This window comes from Polypterus senegalus, chromosome 13 (assembly GCF_016835505.1).
Source record: "Polypterus senegalus isolate Bchr_013 chromosome 13, ASM1683550v1, whole genome shotgun sequence".
NCBI lineage: Eukaryota > Metazoa > Chordata > Cladistia > Polypteriformes > Polypteridae > Polypterus > Polypterus senegalus.
The window spans coordinates 87307219-87332213 of record NC_053166.1 but is presented as its reverse complement, the minus strand read 5'-3'; the positions used below and the strand labels follow the sequence as shown (position 1 = coordinate 87332213).

The following is a 24995-nucleotide window of genomic DNA, read 5'->3' as shown; positions in this document are numbered from 1 at the left end:
GTATTTGTACACGTGTGAAATTATTTGAAACTGAAAACTGCAAATACACTAGACTATATACAATTTTTGCATAAAATTAATTAAAAGCAAATGTAATAAAAAAATGACTGTAAGATTGTGTGCAGCACCATCGAAACTATGATTCGTCACTGTATACTATTTTTTCTTCTACAGATTGTCTGAATCGCGTGCCTAACCACGTAACATGTAGTGTCAGATATTTACGCATGTCCAAGACACATTTACAACCCCAACAGCACATCGCGTCTCCTAGCCCCTCAAACCATATCACGGTGTGGTGTTTGAATGAAAAGTGACTTAAACTGCATTCTCATTCTCAAGTACATTCAACACGTGTTAAGCGTGGCGCGTGAACGCGTAACCAAGGACTCTCTGCGCGCGCCCGTGTCAACGTGGCGCTTCCCGGCCAACCAGAGTCTAGCTGACGTGGATAACGAATCGGGGCAGAGTAATTTCGAACTTGTCCGGGCCCTGTAACATAAGTCATCATTTGATTGGTCGTTGTAACCTTCAGCCAGCCCCTGTAGTATCCGTGATTTAAATCGTGGCTCTCCGTTTTCTCAAATCTCTGCCTTCTCATTCCTTTTTTTGGGAGCGCTAACCACAAAGCCAGCAAAATGGTGAGTTTGTCCTAGAATGTCGTAAACTGTATTTAATTAAATTATATATATATATATATATATATATACACACACACACACATTATTTTCTCCATTCCACTCGGTAAAAGTAAAAGTTAAACGTTTTCCGTTGTGTTCATTATTGGTTAACATTTACTTTAACGTTTCACCTGGTAACGGAGATGGAGTTTGCAAGACATCATGTAGTAGAAGTTGAACTCTGACTAGAGTGGCATTGACTCGATGCAGCTCTGCTCATTATAGTGACTTAACGGTACAGGCATTCCGTTAGTGATAATACTTAAAAGTTTAAAGTCGTTATTTCATTAAATCTGGTACAAGAATATAGAAATGTCTAGCTATTTTGCAGTTTATATTAGGTATTTTTTGCCTTTAACTCGGTGAGCGGCTTCAGTAGGTTCCTAATAGATATTTTGTGGGAGAATCTAGTGAACAGGTAGGATTCAGTCAAATTACCTTTTGTAATATCGTTTTCTGGTGGTTTAACAACTTTAATCGGTGGCCTTGAAGCGACTAACAGTGTGTGCTCTCTTTCCAGGAGTTGTCTATATTTGAAGCTGAGAGGTAGAGCACTTGATATAAAAATGAACTGGAAATAATTGTACTGTTCCGTTTTAGTATGTCGAAAGTTGGGAGATTTTGGGGGGTGGTGGCACAAACAGTGACTTTTCTTTACTTCTGGTCCTCAGAGCTACCATATATGTTTTCACAATTGGTCTTTATGTTCAATTCCTTCTCATTCCCTAGGGTCTTTGGAGGAACTTTGTATAAACTAATCACCATCCAAAAGCCAACAGAATTATTTTTCCTAAATTGTAACCTGTTTGTTCAAAAAGCTTTTACTATTTTAACAGTTTATTGTTTTACATTTCACTTTCATTAGCCCTAAAGTTAAACGGCATATTGCACACACTCGATCATTCGCTTGTTCATTCAGCCGTTTTCCAGACATGTTTGTTCCAATACTGGCACAAAGGGTGTGAAGTCCAACCCAGGAGGACTGAAGATAAAACGTACCCTTCTCTGACTGGATAGTACTTCATCTCATGGCTCAGTCATGCACATAACCACACTCACCCATACAGTGCCACAGCCAATCTAGATTTGCAAAAGTTTGTGTTGTAAAGTGAGCTTCACAGGGGTGGTGCAGTAATTAGTTCTGTTGCCCAAGGACCCCAGAACGTAGGATTCAGTTCTCTGTTGGAAAAAACAAATTGATTCTGCCCCTAGGATTTTAGGTCATGAATATGCATGGTTTGGCTAATTTGTGACTGTATACTTGGCCCAGTATGGGATGTGGGATGAGTTGTACCTCTTCCAGCACTATTACCTATCTTGTACCAGGTGCTGTCTGGATCGAATCAAGCACCCTGGGACCCTGTAAAGGAAAAAGCTGACTCAGAAAATAAACTCATGGAAGGATTCATCACAATGTGTGTCATCTAAATGGTCTTAATAAAGCAGATGAGATAGTGCTAGCTAGACTAATAGTCACCAATGCAGAACTCCATGAAAGAATACTTTAGTAGATATACTGTACTACTAAGCATGCTTTTCTGATTCTTATCTTTTTCTCTTCTCTGCAGAAAACGTGGACTCTTTCTTGTTTGCTGTGTATGGCAGCGGTCCTCCAGGCTACTTTAGCAAAACCAACCCAGGAGAAGCGTGACCGTGTCCATCATGGCCGAGATCTTAGTGACCATGTTCATAATGATGCTGAAGATTTTCAGTATGACCATGAAGCATTCCTTGGGAAAGAAGAAGCTAAAACATTTGACCAGCTTACTCCTGAAGAGAGCAAGGAAAGACTTGGGTGAGCCACTCTATCCACTGGATGTAAATCAACACACTGAACAGCATTCATTTCTATAAAGTATAATCATTAGGGGTGGCTCTTCTCTCATTATTATGTGGTGGGTGAGTGGCTAGCACATAGTCGTATCTTTCAAAAGACTCGGGTGACAACACACTTTAAAGGACACACTGTGTCGTTTAGCAAAAAGGGATGTGACAGGATAAGCTTGTATTTGGCACCATACAAAATATGTTTGCTCAAAGCCAACACGTTTCAAAAGACTACCGCATGCAACTGATGTGTTGATTTGGCATAAATAATTCAAAAAATGACACCCTTGAGTGATTTTTTTTTTCTTTAAGTAAGAAATTTGAGTTGAATTCTCAATTAGAAAGTTTAATTATGTGAAGTGAACTCATCAATGCAGTAATGCAGCAGTGACTGAAAAGTGGCCTGGAGTGTGGTGGCTATGCTAACTGCTGGATCTTGTAACTCGGTTTGGCTGGGGGTGGGCTGTGGGAATCTGTTTTGTAGCCCAGATTGGTGTAGTATTTGTATTTCCTTGCATCATATTTTCCATTTTTTGCTGTTTGTCTGTTTTTAGTGAGAATCTAACAAAAACAAAGGAAATGAGTATGTTTGTTTTTACATCTGTAAAATCAAGTTGAAAATATGATGGCAGCGTCTAGGAGAACGTGATTGTGCTTCTGTACATTCTATTTTAATGTAAGTAAACCTTGATTGCATCTCCAGAAAAATTGTGGACAGAATTGATAAAGACAAGGATGGCTTCATTACTCACGCAGAGCTGCATTCCTGGATCAAGTACACCCAGAAGAGGTACATAGAGGAAGATGTGATGAAACACTGGCGTGAATATGACGTGAACAAGGATGACAAGGTCTCCTGGGAGGAGTACAAGAATACTACTTATGGATTTTATATGGGTGAGTTTCATTTTTAATCTTATTTGAAATCTGTTGGTTTCATAAGTCTGACCAGCTACTGCAGAAAAAAAAATACATATAGTCTATTTACTTGTACACTGATATATACTGTATGTATATATTTTTTAAACTAGATGAGGAGTTTGAGGGAGTGGAAGATAAAAACAGTTACAAGGCCATGCTGGCTCGAGACAAGCGCAGATTTCAAATGGCTGACCAGGATGGAGACCAGATTGCAACCAAGGAAGAATTCACAGCCTTCTTGCACCCGGAGGAGTATGAACATATGAAAAATGTGGTGGTGCAGGTAGATGAAATATCTATGTAGAGCACCAGGCAAAATACATCAAGTACATTTTATTCACACTTACCCTTTTTCTCTCTTACAGGAAACAATTGAGGACATTGACCAAAACGGCGATGGTTTTATAGATGCGAATGAATATATCGGTAAGGCAATGTGGTAAAGGGTTTTTATTAAGGCCTTAGAATGAAGTGCTGCAGCTCTGATTTGATCTGTCTCTGTGAAAGTGATGATTGACGTTACACTATTTTCTAATCTATTTCATTGAACTGTAACAGAGTGAGTCCAGATGGCTGCTCCATCTTCTGAAATGAGATACATATGCTAGAAAAAGAGGAAAAACTAAGTGCAACAAGGCCTTGTTCCATGAATCTCAAAGTGTAAAACTGTTATAGCATACAAATCTAAAAACCCCTTAATCTGCTTCAGTAACTCAGAGCTTGGTTGAATAAAAGCTCTTAGATTCCTTCCTGGTACTGTAGAAGTGTTTGCCCCTGAAATGATTGGCTTTCCAATTTGAGGTGTAGCACTTGTTAACAATAAGTGCATTTTTGATAACACTTAAGTAACACTTTGTAATTAAAAAAAAAAAAAAAGTAATTAAATACTGAATTTTTGACATGGGCGGCACGGTGGGTAGCGCTACTGCCTCACAGTTAGGAGACCTGAGTTCGCTTCCTGGGTCCTCCCTGCGTGGAGTTTGCATGTTCTCCCCGTGTCTGCGTGGGTTTCCTCCCAAGACATGCAGGTTAGGTGCATTGGCGATTCTAAATTGTCCTTGTTGTGTGCATGGTGTGTGTGTGTGTGTCCTGCAGTGGGCTGGCATCCTGCCTGGGATTTTTTTCCTGCCTTGCGCCCTGTGTTGGCTGGGATTGGCTCCAGCAGACCCCTGTGACCCTGTAGTTAGGATATAGCGGGTTGGATAATGGATGGATGGATGGATTTTTGACATACAACTATTGCTTCTATTGTATTTACTTTGATTTTCCTTCTCAGGCGACATGTATGGCAGTGAGACTAAAGAAGAAGAGCCTGACTGGGTGAAGTCTGAACGACAACAGTTTATTGATTTCCGAGATTTAAACAAGGTATGGTTGTTGTCAAAGTTTTTCTGTTCTCTGCATACCCCAAGTAGTGTTAGGAGCACTGGACGTTATCATAACGGGCGAGTTTCCATCTGCTTCTTTAAAGTTCAGCTTGCATTACGGGGAGCTATGATCTGTTCTTTCAATATCAGATGCTAGGCCACACCGTGCACTCATGATGTGCCACTTTAGTCTTCTTCTTTTACCTGCAAGCACTTCCCGGCTGTTGGGGGTCAACCATCTGGATACTCGGTTTCCATTTATTTTTGCCTGTTGCATCCTCTGCCCTCAGACCCAGCACCTTCAAATCTATTGCCACCAAGTCTGTCTACCTAAACCTCTGCATTCTTCTCAATCTTTCTGATTTTACACACAGCTACCATTCTTTTCCTATTGGGTCATTCATCCTACTGTTTAGAACATCCCCAAACCGCCTCATCCTACTTTCTACAACTTTGTCAATAATGTATCTGACCCCTGTTATTTTGTGGTCTTGCATGTTTTTCCTTTTTCCGGCTATGTTATCTGCAGTACTTCTAGCACGTTTATCATGGGGGGAGGATGTGGGTTCCTGAGGCGCATTGCCTGCAGGAGATGCCCTGGCATTGATATTTGATTTGTTTTTGTACATCACTTCATAATTTGGCACAATTGTACTTTGGTATTCCCATTGCGGATGCCATTAATTGGTATCACTAGTAATAATACTTCTTTACATTTATATAGTCGTATTCTTACTACTCAAAGTGCTTTTTTCATATTAAATGGGGAGCCACTTCAGTCAGTCAGTGTCCAACCTGCTTTATCTTAACACAGGGTTATGGGGGTCTGCTGGAGCCAGTCCCAGCCAATACAGGGTGCAAGGCAGGAACAAATCCCGGGCAGGATGCCAGCCCCCCTGCAGGACACACACACCAAGCACACACAAGGGACAATTTTGGATCGCCAGTGCACCTAACCTGCATGTCTTTGGTCTGTGGGAGGAAACCAGATGCAGACACGGGGAGAACATGCAAACTCCACGCAGGGAGGGCCCGGGAGGCGAACCCAGGTCTCCTTACTGCGAGTCAACAGCGTTACCACTGCGCCATCGTGCCGCCCGGGAGCCAATTCAACCCCCACTAATATGTAGCATCCACCTGGATGATGGGACTGCAGCTATTTTGCGCTAGAATGTTCACTACACATTGGCCATTATGTGGTGAAGTGTTGAGAGAGCTACACACATACAATTAGAGTCGGGGGATTATTAGGGGGCCAGACTGACTTGGCCACGAAGGGCAGTTTAGCCTGCACATTGGGATACACCCTGCTCTTTACAAAGGATGCCCAGGGATCTCTTATGACCACAGAGCCAGTCAGGACCTTGGTTTTACATCTCATCCACAGGATGGTGCCTGTCACTGCACTGGGGCATTGGGATCTACATTTAGACCATAAGGTAAGCACCCCCTGCTGACCTCGCCAACACCTCTTCTAGCAGCAATCCAAGCTTTTCCTAGGTTGCCCCCCATCAAATTACTGTCCAGGCTCGAACATGCTTAGCTTAAGGTGGATGACCTCTTCTGAAGTGCATGTGGCATTCCTGCTGGTCTGGGGGTTTGCCTCTAAGGAGGCATAACCTACAGCATATATGGATGTCCATAGCCTCTAACTGTGCTTCTTTTCCATTTGGCAAGTCATATTTTTTTAATTTGGCAGGGTGTCTTCTCACTCTGCTCACCCAGAAGAACCAGTGTCAGGTAGTGCTGGGTTACATAATATCACTAACACACTGACCTTCCTCACAATGGGGCAGTTTAGTGTTGCAAATTGACCTCAGGCAAGCATCTTTGGTTTGTGGGAGAGAAACTGTGGTCCTTGGAAGAGATCTACAAAGTCAGTGAGCCACAGAAACCTGCCACCTCACAGGGCTTAATCATTCTCTGTTTGGTGAAGAGGACTGAGTGCTGAACCATGGCACTCTCCCTTCTCTTGTTCATGGCCAGTAAGCATTCACCCCAAACCGTTCTCCTGATTTCAGACTTATTGAGCCACTTGCTTAGAGTGGTTTAAAGGCCCATCATGGGGTCCCGTCCTTGGCTGGAATAATTTATGCAGTTAAGAATGAACTGCTTTCGCGGCAGAGAAGCAAAGCTAGAATCCCTTGAGTGGCCGTGGGTGGCCATGCTCCCTTAAACCTATATGACCCTTAAGGGGCTGCCTCTCTTAAAAAGCTTCTTCAACTGTCTGCCTTAAATGAGCAGCATTAAATTGGGGTTACCACCTAATGGGCTGGGGTGCTGTGATTGGCTTCCTGACAGACTTTTTGGTTCTAAAAGTTTTAACACAAACCCTACTTTCTTAATGTGGGACACTGAGCTGTTGCCTGGTAGTTTACTTGCCTCTAAACCATCCATGACCACAAACACTTTAGTGCTGCCAGGTAAATTACTTCCAGCAAACCCATTACCTCAACAGTGCTTACTGACCCCTTTTTTTTTTTTTAAAGCCCCCTTCTTCCACACGTGTTTGTAGACTTGTAATCCTATTGCCGTTCCATTAATTACTTTTTGGGCTGCACTGATCCGTATCCCCCCTTCTCCAGTACTATCTTGGTTTCGTTTGCACCCCTGGCAACCCTTCACATAACCTTTAGAAAATGAAGAGTAGTGCTTGACCCAGACATTCCACTGCTTTGATCAGATGACTTGAGCTTCTTGGCACATCAGTTCTGACTTTCATTAACACCTACCCTCGACCTTGAAATGTCCTGGTAGATTCTTGGCACAGATTGCATGTGTGAAAAGTACGCGAGGAGACCATATGGTGTCAACAAGAGCTGAAGATTTGTTCACCTGTTTTTGTGTGGCAGCCCAGATTTATACCCTTACCCTGACATACCGGATGCTAAATAACTTCTCTACATTTGCTTAGATTTTTACTTGATCATCTTTTGTAGGATGGGAAGCTAGACTCGGATGAAGTTGCCCACTGGATTTTGCCTGGGCAAGTGGATCACATGGACATTGAGGCTAAACACCTTATTTATGAAAGTGACAAGGACAAGGTAAGAAAAAAAAAAAAACTGCCTCTCCGCTCTCCAATGCCCTTTTAATCCTCCAATCATGGTGGTGGTGTTTTTTTTTTTTAATTGTATGCTGTGCTTTGATTGGCTGGCAGGATGAGAAGCTGACCAAAGAGGAGGTTTTGGGCAACTGGAACATGTTTGTGGGCAGCCAGGCAACTAATTATGGAGAGGACCTTACAAAGAAGCACGATGAGCTCTGAAAACGAGCTACATTGATTGAGAGGCAGAAGCCAAAACACAAGGATCAGCTAGTCATCCAACATTGACGCTTTTACATTTGACCACAGTGGGATGTCGGGGGGGGGGCGTCTTGGGGAGGGGGCTTTCTAAGGTCTCTTCAGTGTAACCTGTTTTCCTTCTGCCACTCCACTTCATGCAGAGTTGAACACTTCAGCATGTCAGAGCACAACAGATGGCCATATATACCACGCTGCCAACTACTGCTCCAGCCTTGCTGTTTGACAAACAAAGCCTTCTGCACAACTGTGGCTGTTCTAAGCTAGTCAAAAGTTTGCCAACTCTTTACCCTGGACGTTTAAATCAGTTCACTCTACCTGCATAGCTTTATCATACACACGTGCACCCTGATGTGATGGTCGCAGAGCTGAACAATGACATGCCAGTCTGAAAATGATGGGCATATTTATGGCAGTCAGTATCCTACAGAAGAAGAGCTTTTTGGATTTATGCAATGCAAATAAGGAAATAGCACAGCAGAAGGCGGTATATGTTTTTTACTGTAAATATCTATATTTTCCACAACTGCTTATTTTTCTGAGTGCTTAGAGTCTGCATCAGTTTACTTTTAATTCAAGTGTTTTTTTTTTATACAGTGAACTGAATTGCCCATGTTTTTGGATTAATTGTGTATCTCTGGAATGGTGTGCCTACTCTGCCCTTGTCTGTGTGATAGCAGGATGCACAAGGGCCTGAGCTCTCCAGGTTTAAGCCTTTAGAAAAGTGGCAGCTCCCACCTCCTGACTTGACTGGTTGAATCATTTGCTTAACTTAGTTTTCACAGCTTTGTTCAGTTAACAGATTGAAAACTCGGTGCTACTAAAACAGAACTTAGATTTTAAAATGTTAACTTGTCCTGAAAAGCATAGCACAATTCCTATACCTTCATATAAAGTATGTGGAAGGTCAGCCGTTGATGAAATGTCAGAATTTAATTCATGCAAGAGTGCTTGGGCAAACATGTTAAGATGCAAAGGCCCTTCGGTTTGGGCATACAGACGGCTTTAGTTCCATCGTTTGACTTGATGGAAATCACACGCTGCTCTTGCTCTAAAGAAGCTGGAGCTGCAGTTGTTGAGGGAAGCCAAAGCAAGATTTAAATGTGAATCTTATTTACTTTAATTGTCTCCAATTTTGTTGTGATTCAATTTACTCGACATTCAATGTTGTCACACTGCCACTTAGCTCAACTGAAAAAAGTGTAACAGAATGATTTTGGCTCTCAAGATCTATTTTTTAATGATACCATTTGACAGTGGAATAAAAATAAGACTACATAATGTTGGTCATTTTCTAATATACTAGAGTTTGAGGTGCTGGAAAATATAAGCTGCTTAAAAAGAAGAGCAAACAAGTCATTCACAAGAACATAAGAAATCTGACAAATGAAGAGGAGATCATTCTGTCCATTAAGCATGTTTGTTAAGCTAATGGCTAAGCTGTCCCACTATCTCCTCCAGATGCTTCTTAAAAGTTGTCAGGGTTTCCACTTCCAATACATGACTTAGTCACTTGTTTCAGATTCTCATAACTCTTTTTGCAAAGAAGTGCTTTCTGGCTTCAGTACTAAATGAACTGCCCCTTAACTTCCACTGGTGTCCTTCAGCACATTTAGAAGAAGAGAGCGAAGATGTGTCGTAGGATCTAAAGCAGAAGACCTATGCACAGGAGCGAATACCAGAGGTGTGGAGGAACACTGTGAGTGTGCCATTTATAAGGAGCACGGTAGCATTCAGGATTATGGAAACTTATAGAGGGATAAAGCTGATGTGTCACACACAATGGAAATTTGGGAAAGGGGTATAGAGAGAAGGCTTAGGTAAGAGGTCACCATAAGGGTGGAGCAGTTTGTTTTTTTTATTTTGCCAGGGGGAGGAACAACTGATGCAGTCTTTGCATTGAGACAGCTAATAGAGAAACATCAGGAAAAACCAAAAGATTTGCATATGGTGTTTATTGATTTGGAGAAGGCGTGCCATGTGAAGACATCTGGAGGTGCATGTGAGAGAAAGGAGTGCCAGGGAAGTTTATGAGGATATGCATAAGGGAGTGAGGACTCAGGTTACAAGGGCAGTGTTGGGGTAACAGACAAGATCCCAGTTACAGTAGGTCTGCACTAGGGATCCTCTTTAAGTCATTCTCTTTCATCTCGTGGTGGATGTGTTGAGTCATGGGATAAAAGACCAATCCCCCGGTGTATGTATTTTGTTGAGGACATTCTGCACCAGAATACAGAAAGTGGAGGAGAAGTTGGAAGAATGGAAAAAAGGCTTTGGAATATAGCAGATAAAAGATAAATAGGAAGAAGACAGAATATATAAGGAGTAATGATAGTCAGGATTAGGATGTTAGCCTGCTGGGAGAGCTATTGAAAAGAGTGGATAAATATAAATAGTGGTAGCCAAAGATGGAAAACTAGATGTAGAGATAGCCCATAGAGTGCATTGTGGATGGAACAACTGGAAGAAGGTATCAGAAGTATTGTGTGATCGAAGGTGAAGGTTAAAGGTAAGGCTTGTAAGACCAGCAATGATGCAAGGAGCTGAGACATGGGCAATAAATGGAGTGTAGGAGAAGAAATCTGATGTGGCAGAAATGAGAATGTTGAGATGGATGTGGGGAGTTACAAGAAGGAGAGAATAAGAAATGAGATAATCAGAGGTACAACAAAAGTAGGTTGAAGAGTATGGGCATGAGATGAGTTGAGACAAGGAACGTGTGGGCAAAAGAGTGATGGGGTTTGAAGTACATGTGAAGAGAAAGCGAGGGAGGCCAAAGTGGAGGATGGACAAAAAAACAAAAACTAAAAGAAGATTGGAAGAAAAAGGGCTTGACTAGCAAAGAGCTGCAAAACTGAGCTGTTTGGAGATGGTTGATTGACCCCACATAGAAATGGGAGAAGTTGAAAATGAAGAAGTTGTTGTCGTCATCCTTGAGTACATGATTCACTGTTCAACTGAAAGAATTCTGCTGGGTCTAAACGTTTTGCAGGATTCAAACATTTGGCCAATTGCTTAACTCTACAAGTTTCTCATGAATCCCATGGCAGGCACTAAATACATGCAGCTGGTTCAAGGTGGTGGTATAGTGTATGGTGTTCTTAAAAATCTCAGCAGGTAAGTCCTTTGGGCAGCGATTTCACCAGCATGATGACCAATACGGTACTCGATTATCCTCTGTCTAGTCTGACTATAAAATATAAATGTCATTGGAATATCTGGTCCAACGAAAGTGCAGCTTCTTTTCTTCTCTCTCACATAGTCGACAAAAAGAATGGTTACTTATGACACCTCAGTCGGTGAAAGCCTTCACACCACTTCAGGTCAGCCTCCTGTCTTGTTCTCCTGTTGCTTTTCTCCATGTTTGTATTCTCAGATGCACTAAGGGCGCAGAGTCAATTCTCACTGAAGGTTTGTGCAAGACATATTGTGTTAATCAACTGGGATAATTTTCAATCTTTTAAGCTTGCAAATGAATTTTCTTTGTTAAAATGTTTATGGCATTATATATATATATATATATATATGGCAAGTGGTTCATTTGTTTAAAAAACAACACACATATTTTTGCCTTTTTAAAGCAGAACATTCATTTGTTTTAGTACCTGCTTCATTATATAAGGTGGTCCAGATCTAATTGTGCAATTTTCATTATGCTACAACTTATTAAGTTTATTACATAGAAAATCACCCGAAAAATCCCAGACCATCGAGAAGTGTCCAAACTGACAACATGAAGAATCGTCTTTGCATAAATCAGTGTCATCCAGACAATCTAGATCTGCATAATTAGATCTGGACCACCCTGTAGATATGAGCACAGACTGCCAACGTCTATCCTGGCCTGAGGCAGGAAGGAGTGCTGCTGGTGGTGTTGTCATGTGTACAGAGGACAGTGAAAGTCTTAATTACATGTTACACGCAACACTCATGTCTCCAGCACCATGGAATCATGTTCACTATGAAAAGGTGCCACTGTATATGACATCATAAGGTTGCCAGTCCAAAACTCCTGTATCTCAACTTCTAGATTTTTTAATATAATATTGTCCTGGAATTGGAAGTAAACACACTCACAATTGGAAACTGAACTGACAGGCAGCAGATTCACCATCTAAACCATAAGGCCACCGTGTGAACTTGGGCAACTCTCTTAACCTACAAATGAGGTTGAGGTACCTGCAATGGTCTTGACTGTAGTGCAGTCAAGTGTTTCAAGATGGATGAATACACCAAAATAGAGATTAAAACAACACAAAAATTAAAAATGTCTAATCCCTTTGTGCATTTTACAGGTCTTAAACACAACTCTCTTTCTAGGCCTGCTTTTTTCAGTTCAAATGACATGGAGTTAAATTCTATCCCAGCAGGAATATGCAGAAGGCAGGTGCCCACCCATGAATGCTGAGACAGTTTATCATTTTTTTAATGTAATTAATGTTCTCTAATAAATGATCACAAACAGCAGAATAGATGACCATTCATGAATACAATCAATGTCATATACCCAAATTTGTGTGGCTTTGTGCAGCTGTCAAATAATTACATTAATCTTTTTCATCCATTTTTTATGTCTTTTTTCCTAACACTTAACCCCAAACAGTAAAAGAGTGAACAAGAAAAGGCCCCTAAACGATCAGTAACAAATCCTATAAGCAGCAGCTAACACTTCATCGCTACGATGAGCAGACAGACACAGACACCACAGAAAAATAATTTGCATCAATGTAAAATAACTAATGATGCTGAAAAGATAAGGAGATCTTATGTGCGTTTGGAAAACGATTTGCTGGATGTGTGTGTCTGTGGCCCCATGATGCTCTACATTGTCTATACTTCATTGATGGCTCCTCAACATCTACATGTTTTCTCGAGTTGCTTCATGATCCATGTGCACACGAGGACCCTCCGCTCTACTGGGGTCACTCCTGTGGACGTTGGTCTCAGACAAGCTTGGTTTGCATTTCCGATAATCAGTGCTTTGGTGAAAGCAAACCTACCTTCAAATAAATGCTAACTCTCACCAGTGGGACTTCCAGTACAAGATCCCAACATCCACTGTGGGGAGATACAGTGGCAGTGCTATTGTCATACGGTTCCAGAAGGAATCCGAAACACATGAAGGTCATATTGACTGGTGTCACTAATCTGCCCCCAATGTGCACTGTGACGGTGCCCACTGCTGGTTCCTACAGCAGATAGAATAGGCGTTGCACTATTCTCCCACCTCAAGCCCTTGAAGTAGGATTTGGTAGCTTTAGTAAATGGATACCGTGTTATCATGGTGTTGTGCTTGACAAAAGCCTGAACTTTAATTCATACATCACTGCCGTAGTTCTTTAAATCACTTGTGCAATGTCACCAAAGTCTATTGCTGTATCTCCATGCTGAAGCCTATTGTCAGTACTTGGTCGTCTGTAAAACTGTAATTCCTCCTTCAGCAGTATTCCTTCACAAGAACAGCAAACTATGAGTGTGTTTGAGCTCATAGATTCTTCCAAGTGCAGCTTTAAGATTCCCGACTCAAAGTAACCACAATTGTGACATACAAAAATGTGAAAACCACACCTGCACAGCAATGCTGCATAGCCCACATAAATATACAAGACCACCAGGATCATCTCGCTGTCTAAAAGTCATGCCATACAAAACACATTTAGCACTTTTGTAGTGCCTACTTTCTAGAACTCTCCGTCTGCCCTGTACCCAAAGCTACATTCCGGAACCTCCTGGCAAGTACAGAGGATGCGCAGATTAGGGATGTCATAAAACCAGGATTTCTGTATTCAACAGCAATACCTGTGAAATTTCACCACACACGACGCTTACTCAATACCGCAGCAAAAACAGAAATCCCATTTAAAGGCTTTTTATTAAAAGTATGTCCTTTATTCAAGTGAACAGTACTGTAATAGAATATAAAAATACTAACAACAATAAGAGCTTTAAAATAATTGGCATTTATCATTTAAGTAAGGGCCTGAACTTAGATATGCAATTGACTTGCAGAGCCCCCTAATATAACAACAAATGGGGGAATGATTTCAGGATACTGTAGGGCTTATAAAGGATGATATCATGGATTACCCAATTTTTTTTTTTTTACATTCTAAATTTATTCCAGTAATTGAAAAATACAGCTTAAAATCTATACAAAAATTCAAAGTTAATTCTGTCTGTACTGATTGAGCTACCTCACGCTAAGGCCTTGAAAACATGGAGTTTACAGGCTCTCCCAGTGTTTGTGTGGCTTTTTCTCGCACAGGTTAAGCAGTGAGTCCCAGCTGGTACAGTTCAAGAGGGTTTCTGTTTGTATGGGGTGGTCCTCTGCCAGATCAGGAGGCGATCCCACCTTGTACCGAGTGCTATGAGAACAGTTTTCAACTTTGGACGATAGCCCCTATGATTGCTAGAATTCATGTCTTAAATCATCTGAATAGTTCTAGGAAGCTGAAATCCCACCATTGTTTTAAAAAAGGTGGTAGGAACCCAACATGGACTGTCAGCTGAATGAACTAATCTTAAGTAAACTTACGTTCACACTGACCACACAGTAACATATCAGAACAACAGGTAAAATTAAGTTATATAACTGAAGACATTCATGGCATTAGAGAGTGAAGACAAGCTGCATGTTGGTTGGACATGCAACTACAAATTTTACTGTACTCTGTCCACATGACAATATTACTACTACTAGAAACCTAACTGCACACAAATATGCTTTAAAATCTGTTGTTCCTTGGATTGCAAAACCAAATCCAACTCTGCCAGGACGCCGCTGTACTGAAGTTTCAAATGCTCAGCACACTACTAAGGTAGAATTCCACAGCTCAGGCTGTCCATCTTACTGACAGAACTCTGATGCTACTTCTGCTACTCTAAGTAATGTCAAGTCTGCTTGAGTGTCATTAACCATCTAACTGTCATCAAACCAGGTCACGATCAAGTGGCCCTAGCATCTATTCCAGCATCTTCAAACACAAATCAGTAGTCATTCTTGAATACGCCACCATTGTATCACCCGACATCGTTAATCACTTCATCACTGCCATTTGCACCCAATGGTTCTCCTTGAAAAAAAAAAAATGTTTTACTGCTAAGCTGTAACTATAATTTGCCCCCACCCCACTCTCTTTATCAGGATGGACGACTTTCTTTGCGCGAGGTCCTGGACAACTTCAAGCTTTTAGCAGGCAGTGCCTTCACGGACTACGGGGGATACATGACTGGCTCCCATGATGAGTTATAAAGTGTCTACCAGACATGTAATAAATCAGAATGACAAACTCTTAAAAGTCCTCTTTTGATTTTATGTTAATTCACTTCTCTTGCACTTTTACTGGCAACTAAAGAGGTCTCAGACCAGCTATGGAAATTTGATTAAGTAGCTGCTCCAGGACTAATTGTTGGGTCTGAATACAGCAAGCAGCCCTTTCAGTGTCAGACTGCTAAACACAACATTCTTCAAGCTTCTGTCGCAGCAGAGTCACCTGAACGCATCACAAACACGCGATACAAGTAAGGGAGTCAAACAGAAAATGAAGTGTTGGCTACAATGCTATTAAATGCATCTGACTGGGGCGCTAAACACAAACCAAGATGTGTGAGAGGCTAAATGTTAAGATCTTAAGCTAACCTATGACCTCAGCTTTGAGGTGTCACAATATTTTTATTTTTCAGACAGAACCAAATTAAAAAAATAAAGTTTACATTAATTAATACAATCAGTGTCTGCTATTTAAAACATTACATAGACAGAAAAGTATTTTAAACAGACACAAGCAAGTGGACAAACTGAACTCTTAGGGTCCACTCTGGTGGCTGAAAAACTAAATGGCACCTGTAAATGAAACCTATGCACACTGCAGTTGGGACTCTTGGCTTAGTTCCTTTTGTTTTTTTATCCTTTTAAAAATAATGACCGATTTTGTGTTGAGATCAGTGTTCTGTCCAACCAGTTTCAATCAAGCACACATTGGGAATTAGCAAACTGCTGCAAGCAATAAGGGGGCAAAGCAGGGCGCAGTAAACCCAATCCAGCAATGCCAATAAGTGTGGCGATCTGTATTAAATTTTTAATGGAGGCCAGGCATCTTTTACATGCAAGAACAAGAAAACAAAGCGCACAGTGTAGCAAAAGAGTCTATCACAGGCACCATGCTATTGATTAGTGCATGCACATAAGCTATAATATATAAGAATTTGTACATGTGACACCCCACAACCTATACAAAGTACTGTGTTGAATTCTGGGTGACACATATGAAAGAAGGGAGAGATGAAGAAGAGCCCATGCTGCGGACAGCAAGCCCATGCCACTCTGAGCTAATATGTCCTACTATGACAAGCTAAGGGACAACACACTCTTCAGGTCTGAAGACAGATCACTTTGTGGACAACGAATGAGCAAAGGCACAGACAAAATGAGCGCCACAGATAGTTTTCAGACATGACACAAAAAACAAGAAATGCATTCAGCACAAGGTAGCATTTTTTTCAGTGTGCCCGGAATTATCCGTACATTTACAGTGCTGTGAAAAAGTATTTGCCTCTTCCTGATTTCTTCTGTTTTGACTTACTCATTATACTTAATTGTTTCTGGGGCAATTATTTGGTCAAAGGAGTTGGTGAACGTATTCCTTCAATAAATGAAACAATCATTTAAGAACAGTATCCTGTGTTTTCCCAGGTTGTCCTTTGTATTATACTACATTTGTTTGTAGATCAGAAACAATGAAATGTTCTGAACAAGCAAAAATAGAGGAAATCAGGAAGGGGAAACCATACATCATATATACTCAGTTGTAAAGAACATCACATTGAAATTTCCCTCAGAGTGATGATGATGATGGGAATTATTTTGAAGAAGCAAAATTCATGAAATCCCAAAGACAGCTACATAAAAAATATATATATATATAAAAGCTGAAACCTACAAAAAGACAGAATAGAAAAGCACAAATACGAAGTGTGTGCAGAACATCATTGCTCTGCTAAAGATTGGGAAGCACAACTGACCAACCTTTATAAAATAAATCAGAGCTTTTTGATTAATTTATTCAGCTGCATTTAAAAAGCATTCAATCATCAACATAACTACAAAACAAAAGTAACAGTTTAATTACAGGTTAAACAAATTCTACATGGCTTTATAGTTTATTGACAGTAATCCAATGCTTCCCTTATGGTTTTAACTTAAGCAGGGTATTTCAACTAAAGTTTCAGTGACCCAAAATTATACTCCAAAAAACACAAACTCCTAATAGGCTTAATTTTCTATTATATACACAAATGTTTATTTAAGGTTTCAATATTAACAACAAAATGCAAATAATGTGATAAGTACTGGCAGCAAGAACTAGGATACAAAAAGAAGGTTATGAAATAAATCAAAGGGTACAACACCAGAGAGTCTGGAGAAGAGTTAATCTTGGCAGAGGATTTTGTGGAGATGGCAGATTGAAGACCTGAACTTTCTCTTATACTTGCATTACAGGTCGTGACTGTGTCGCTTTTAGGTCTATTCCAGAACTAGAGAATCCTGTTCCACCCTGAAAACCAAAAGAACTTGAATTATTATTATTTTTGGATCTTTTTGAACTGCACCAGTCAACAGCAAAATAAAAATCCATGATTCAAATTACCCAATCCTATGTGTAAAAGTCTCATGATTATGATAGCAGGCTGATCTGTTCTACTTAAGGTAGGAAATTATGAATGCAAAAATCATCAAGCAGAAACAACTGCTACATTTCAGATAACTAAGTAGGAACAGAAAATGTAAAATAGGTGCACAATCTTTTTTTTTTTTTAAATCAGACAATTGGAAGGTGTGGAAGGAGTAAGTCCGCATATGCTGGTGCTTCTTTTAACTTAAATGATAATCATTATTAAATCAGCCATCTGCCCCCACACAGGACAAATGTAAGCTTGTATGCCTCTGTGTGTCTCAAAAGAGTCTCTTTATTTTATTAATAAAGTTCTTGCTTTATCTTCAGTAATGAAAATGTGTTATTGCCCACTCATGAAACAGCAACTTTATTTTTTACTCTATCAAAAGAAGTAGTCTTCTCGGAAAAGAGATCCTTAGACAGAACTAGCTGAAATACTAATTTATCCCTGCAATACTCAGTCAGAATAGTAAAATGCACTACTACACTGATGTGGGCAAAGCACCAACAGCCAGCATTTATTTGTGTTACATTTAAATACGTTTGGAGGTGTTGTGACCTACAAAAACAGTTAAGAAATCTGTAAGTGGCATACAAAAGTTTGGGCACCCTTGACACTTACCCTCTGTAAAATGATAATATCTTTCTCTGACAGTCTATCCCCAGTGATAGGATCCACCATATCCTTGCGAATAAGTTTCTCAACACACTCCAAAGTCACCACAGCACCACTAGAAGAGTACAAGAAAGAATGATGGGTACTGCATTTTTCAGTTATTACTAATGCTGCATTGCCAGATCTTAGCTGGGAAAGATGCCAGCATGATACATTAAAATGCTTAAACAATTTTACACATACATACATACATACATACATACATACATACATACATACATACATACATACACACAGACACATGAAAAGCAATACAGGTTACTCTTTAGGTAATGTAGAGAAAAGCCAAGCAAAATGACACCTTTTATTGGCTAACTAAAAAGATTATAATATGCAAGCTTTTGAGGCAACTCAGGCCCCTTCTTCAGGCAAGATGTAAACATCTTGAGTTGCCTCAAAAGCTTGCATATTATAATCTTTTTAGTTAGCCAATAAAAGGTGTCATTTTGCTTGGCTTTTCTCTACATTCATAATGGTTAACACGATATAACACCCTAGTACTCTTTGTGTTGTGTTGAGATCAGTGGTCTGTCCAACCAGTTTAAATCAAGCACACATTGGGAATTAGCAAACTTCTCCAAACAATAAGGGGGCAAAGCAGAGCGCATTAAACCCAATCCAGCAATGCCGATCGATAGATCGATAGATAGATAGATACTTTATTAATCCCAAGGGGAAATTCACACAATAAGTGTGGCGATCTGTAATAAAATTGGTGTGATTCCATATTTAGTCTAACCAATTACTAGTCTAATCAACAGAAGTTTCTAAAGCAAAAACATTTATTAACATTTTTTCCTAAAACAATGGGTACCTCAGACAATGAAGCATTTGAAAGCAATGCAATTGAATTGTTCAATATAACACTAATTCTTTCCCAAAGATTAAAACAAAACAAAACTTTTTGAGGTACCACAAAGGTGGAAAGTGACTAAATCTGTTATTCACTTGTGTCTCACACTACAGATGTAACAAGTTCAGACAAAACCAAAAAAAGCTGAAGAAACCTCAGAATTTGTTATGTAAGAGGATTTTTACATTCCTGTGCAGACATATTCTTTTCCTTTATCTACTAATTATGACACTAAGCAGTGGCTGTTTTTGAAACATTACTGTTTCATTCTTACCATCTTTTTGATTTTCATCAGTAGTGATTTATTTGAATTCTTAGTATGACGTACTGTATGAACATGGGACTCAACCTGAATTTGATTGTTTTCAGTATATTCCATAAGCACTGTTTCTGCCTCATAGAGAAGCCTATGCAAATCATTTTCTAAATTCGTATTTATTCACACCATAATCTTCTTTTTATTTATTAATTTTTTAAATGTACTGTTTTCAATTTAAGACCTCAGGGAAGCCGTACATTGTCACAGAAACAATGAGTGCAAGTAACTTCTGGCTCCAAGGAGTTAACCTGTTTATCTCAGTACTTAATATAATTTTCTCAAACCTGCTTACAACAATTTAAGGTTGCGGAAGGCCATGGCCTATCCCAGCAGCACTGAGTACAAACAGGGAACCATCACAGAGCCAACTCATGCACAGACACACAAGAGGAACAATTTGGCATTGTCAGTAACCCTAATCTGCATGTCTTTGGGGATTTGTGAAAGAAAACCTAACAAAGGCAGTCATAAGGTTGGGATCCAAACCGGGGAGGCAGGATTAAAACAGCAACAGTAATCACAGTGCCACCATGCTGCCCAGTATCTAAACGTTTCTTATATAACACTGCAATTAATACTATTATAGCACTCACTTACTTTTAAAGCCCTCATCTTGGTGAGAGTGGAGCTGAAACATACAATACTTAAAAGATCAGGCCAACACGACCCCAGCACAACCCCAGTAATGATCTTCAATACCTTGAGAGGAATTACAACAACATTCGATTTTGTCTGTGGGTCTTTTCCATGTCTGGCCAAACATGCTAATACCCAGCAGCATCCAAAATCTTTCAGAAAGGGCATCTAAAACTGACTAGAAAATTGCTGATTTAAACAAACCCATTTTAATTTTTCAGATGTGCTATAAATACACATTAAGTGTGCTTATAGTTTTGAAACAGAAATGAAAAACTGCATTTGTATATTTGGGCCGAGCCAGTGATGTTGTCCACTGGCTGGGCACATTGTTGATGGTGTTAAAAAAAAGTCAATTGGCTCCAGGCAGAAGCCTTAATTTTTTTTTTTTTTTTTAAATTACACACACCTAATAAAGAAAGTGGTCATTCATTAATATTCACAACAGGAGAGATTCTTGAGTTTCTCAGTAGTGTGCTGTAGCCGAGGGGACACAGACTGAATTTGAATTGGAAGAGTGCAGGTATGTGCCTCTGCGGTGTTTTCAGACTCACGCAGTGCATGTGATTTTTTGCTCTTTACATTGCCCTTTTACTGTAGGTAGCACACCGTCCTTGACCACTCACTGTGGACACAAATGATGGAATTGTTTTGAGGCTTTGGCTGGCTTGCCTGTTTTAAAGAATTCCCTGAAGCCGCTCAATTGTGCAATGGAATGTCAGCTCACAAAGTGGGTGACTGATCCCCAGGCTAATGCAACTTGTCAGCAAAGTTACAGTATCACTCATTCACCATCCATTTCTTAGCCTTACTTATCCTTGGCAGGGTCACGGGGTGACAGGACCCTATCCTTGTGGCTTTATACTGCATTTTTGCATAAGCTATGCAGTGAGATTCGAGTGCCAGACAAGTGGTGGCGTGGTGGTGCTTGTTTGGTTTTGTGTGTAGTGCCTGAAGGGGGCCAGTACCAGTGGCGTGTGCAATGCTTCATGGAGATCTCCCCCCCTCCCTCCATACTATACTGTATACTAATATATACAGTCAAAGTAAAAAGTATGTGAACCCTTTGGAATTATCTGGTTTACTGCATGAATTGGTCATAAACAGTGATCTGATCTTCATCTAAGTCCCAGTTACCGATATACACAATGAGCTTAAGCCAATGACAAAAAAAAAATTCTACTCTTTCATGTCTTTATTTTCCAAACGCACTCAACGTTCACAGTGGTAGTGGAAAAAGTATGTGAACCTTGGGATTTAATAACTGGTTGACCCTCTTTTGGCTCCAATGACTTCAACCAGGCGCTTCCTGTAACTGCAGATCAGACCTGCACATCGTGCGGGGGAATTTTAGCCCAATCTTCGCTGCAGAACTGCCTTAACACTTCCATATTCTTTGGTTGTCTTCTGTGTATGGCTCTCTTCAAGTCATTCCACAACATCTCAATAGGACTGAGATCTGGGCTCTGACTGGGCCACTCCAAATGGCAGAGTTTGTTCTTCTGAAGTCATTGTGCTGTGGATTTGCTGCAATGTTTGGGGTCACTGTCCTGTTGCATCACCCAGCCTCTTCTGAGCTTAAGTTGACAGACAGACACCCTCACATTATCCTGGAGAATTTGTTGATAAACTTGTGAATTCATTTTATCCTCAATGATGGCAAGCTGTCAAGGCCCCGAAGCAGCAAAGCAGGCCCAAATTCATGATGTTCCCTCCACCATACTTTACTGTAGGGATGATGTTTTGATGTTGATATGCAGTGCCCTTTTTAGCCAAATGAAGTTCTGCTTGTTCCTCCCGAATAGTTTAATTTTGGTTTCATCACTCCACAAAACATTTTCCCTGTACCGTTGTCGAGTGTCCAAGTGCTCTTTCGCAAACTTCAGGCATTCAGCAATGTTCTTTATTGATAGCAGTGGCTTCCTTCTTGGTGTCCTGCCATAGACTCCTTTCTTGTTCAATGTTTTGCGTATAGTTGACTCATGAACAGAGATGTTAGCCAGTTCTAATGACTTCAAGTCCTTTGCTGTCACTATAGGGTTCTTCTTTACCTCATTGCTGATTTTGCATTGTGCTCTTGGGGTCATCTTGGCAGGGCACCCACTTCTAGGCAGAGTAGCCACAATACCAAATTGTCTCCATTTATAGACAACTTGCCTAACAGTAGATCGATCAATATCTAAAATCTTTGAGATGATTTTGTAACCCTTTCCAGCCTTATGTTGATTAACAATTCTCGATCGTAGCTCTTCAGACAGCTCTTTTGTGTGAGGCATGATTCTCATCTGGATATGCTTCTTGTCAAAAGCTCAAACTTTAGAGCACGGATGGCGAACTCCGGTCCTGGAGGGGCACAGTGGCTGCAGGTTTTCATTCTAACCATCTTCTTAATTAGTGACCAGTTTGTACTGCTAATTAACTTTGGTTCAGTTTTAATTAACTTGACTCAGGCCCCTTAGTTGTTTCTTTTTTCTTAATTAGCAGCCAAACAGTAATGAGATACAAAACGAGCCGCCACATGACCAGCTAACCTGCACCCATCACACAATATCTGAAAATAAAAAAAGGTGAAGGTCTCAGTAAGGTTGATCTCTCAGGTCACCAAAACATCTTGACGGTGTTCTTAGGAAAAACAGAAAATCAACAATTTTGGAAATGTCTGCTGTGGCAGAATGAGAGCAGCAACAAGCTGTGGAATTAAATAACGAGTTTAATTAACAGCAAGAATCGGCTTCTCATTAAGAACGTGATTGGAGTGAAATTGGTTGGAGTTTGAAGCCCCAATTTAGCTCGTCGTCTGTGGTCTTGTTCCATGTCTCATTTCTGTTTGGCTTTCATTTAATGAAGAAAAAAATCAATTTAGAACATTGAATCCTTAAAAACAGGGCTATTAAAACGAAGGGTCACTGATTAGGAAAAGGGTCAGAATGAAAACCGGCAGCCACTGCGGTCCTCCAGGCCCAGAGTTTGACACAACTGCTTTATAGTGTTTTTTTATCAATCAAAATAATTCGAGGCCACACCTCTGAACTCGTTTCATTAAATGGGCTCCAGGTGTGCTAAGTTCTGACTACACTGAGCTTTTTAAAAAGTCATTAGCTGAGGGTTCACTTATTTTTTTCCAACCTTCAGTTTCATAGTTTGAATGATTTATTCAATATGGTCAAAAATTCTCTGAAAATCTGTTTATGTTATAGTTATAGGAGACTGTGTTTGCTCATTACTGTGACTGACATGGAGATACAACCATGTTTTATATGGGAATTCGACATCAATATAGATAATTCCTAGGGGTTCACATACTTTTTACTTTGATCGTACGCTCTCTGACTTCCAAAGAGGAAGCCACACCTCACTCCATTGTGTAAAAGTGATAAATAATGAATTTATTAAAATAAAGTAATTAATGAAAATAATGAATGAATGAGGAACAAAACACTTACTAAACTCAGTACTGCCAGTAATTTGATTCTACTTAAAGCACTGCTTGTAGGCAAATAGGAATCTAATTGCATGGTGTACACAAGATAATAAATCTGAAATAAGCTGATCATACTGTGCAACAAAGCAGTGCCTTATATTTTTTTTAAAAAACACCAATGAAATTGCTCTTCTTTATGCATATCATACACTGCACGCTCATAATACCAGTCAATATTCTGCATTATGTGCTTTTTGCGGCATGTAGTTTGTAAATTTAACAAGAATAAGCAAAACCAAGCCACGATGAAACAGTGAGGTATGATTCTTTTTTATAACACCAAGTCACTTTTCTTTTGTTTAGAAGATGGTAGAATAACAACAATTGAGGATGGCATGTTAGAATGAGTAAAAGTAATCAGTAAATTCTAGATGTAATTTGAGTTTTGTGCCAATACAAAATTGTGATTTGTAGTAATGTTTAATGAACTTGGAACGAATCACCTTTGAATCATCATAATAACAATACCAAATACTGGTATGTGTGGTGAGTTACAGCAATCAGTGAGACAACGAAACTAACTCCTGCATCCTGCCTGTGCACCATTCTCTCCACCAAGTGTAGACACTTTCTGCACTACATGTTTGGAGCAGCTAATTACTCATAATCCACAAGCATCTCTCCAATCCCTACTGACGGCGATGGTATCAAAAATCGTCAATGTTTTGAAATGACAATGTCAACTTTTAAGACATTGCACAGCCCTATTGTGTATATCACAATCCCACCTGTATGTATATCATACAGAAGGCAAAGACCAAAAAATAAATATCAGGAGAACAAAATATATAGAGACAAATTTAAATTTAATTTAAAGGCTCAATGTATATCAAACAAGCACTTTGTATGTTACCATTAAATTTAAATGACAAATTATACAGACTCAATCAGACAAAAATGTAATTATTTGCTACATTTCTTATCTACATTCTGACTTTGCAGATTGTGAACAAATACACTGATTAAACAAGACAGTAGCAGCGTCACCTAAATTGCCTACCACTCCCAGCAACCCCAGCAATGATACACCACTGGGCAAACCCAGAAGGTTCAGGGGTTGCAAGGAAGAAGGATAATTAAGCAGTCTCTTTTAAGAAGGAGCCAAAACCACATAGAGAGTGCCGCGATTATCTGTCTGTACTTGTTTCTACACTTCACACGCTGTTGGATTACAACTACAACCACCATTGATTAAAGTTTCCATCTGGATGTATGAGCTGTTCTGTGCCTGCTTGTCTGAGAAGTGCTTCCAATGAT

The 24995-nt window shown here is 40.0% G+C and overlaps 2 protein-coding genes across 4 annotated transcripts in view; one reads left to right on the top strand and one right to left on the bottom strand.

Moving 5' to 3' along the window:
- Positions 1-521: 521 nt before the first annotated feature.
- rcn3 (reticulocalbin 3, EF-hand calcium binding domain) lies at positions 522-17652 on the top strand. Of its 3 annotated transcripts, none has more exons than XM_039775486.1 (8): positions 522-641; positions 2249-2475; positions 3211-3404; positions 3539-3711; positions 3794-3854; positions 4705-4796; positions 7735-7842; positions 15244-15638. In XM_039775486.1, the coding sequence occupies exons 1-8, from the start codon at positions 639-641 to the stop codon at positions 15349-15351; spliced, it is 966 nt and encodes a 321-aa protein (XP_039631420.1). In that variant the 5' UTR covers positions 522-638; the 3' UTR covers positions 15352-15638. The 3 variants fall into 3 exon arrangements, with proteins under 3 accessions (XP_039631420.1, XP_039631421.1, XP_039631419.1); XM_039775487.1 differs by lacking the exon at positions 15244-15638 and adding an exon at positions 17599-17652 and having other exon boundaries at positions 523-641; XM_039775485.1 differs by lacking the exon at positions 15244-15638 and adding an exon at positions 7956-9380 and having other exon boundaries at positions 523-641.
- Positions 17074-24995, bottom strand: part of LOC120542813 (nitric oxide synthase interacting protein) — a 31225-nt gene continuing 23303 nt past the window's right edge. The window contains exons 8-9 of the mRNA XM_039775488.1: positions 18396-18504; positions 17074-17653 (exon numbers count right to left, since the gene is read on the bottom strand). Coding sequence (XP_039631422.1) covers positions 17582-17653; positions 18396-18504 — 181 coding nt within the window. The 3' untranslated portion in view covers positions 17074-17581. The remainder of the gene's footprint in view (positions 17654-18395; positions 18505-24995) is intronic.

What these genes read in the sequence shown, in the direction of transcription:
- rcn3 (XM_039775486.1), top strand. An exon ending in TGAAAAATGTGGTGGTGCAG is followed by an intron (nt 3,712 to 3,793) that starts GTAGATGAAATA and finishes TCTCTCTTACAG; the next exon opens with GAAACAATTGAGGACATTGA. An exon ending in ATTTCCGAGATTTAAACAAG is followed by an intron (nt 4,797 to 7,734) that starts GTATGGTTGTTG and finishes CATCTTTTGTAG; the next exon opens with GATGGGAAGCTAGACTCGGA.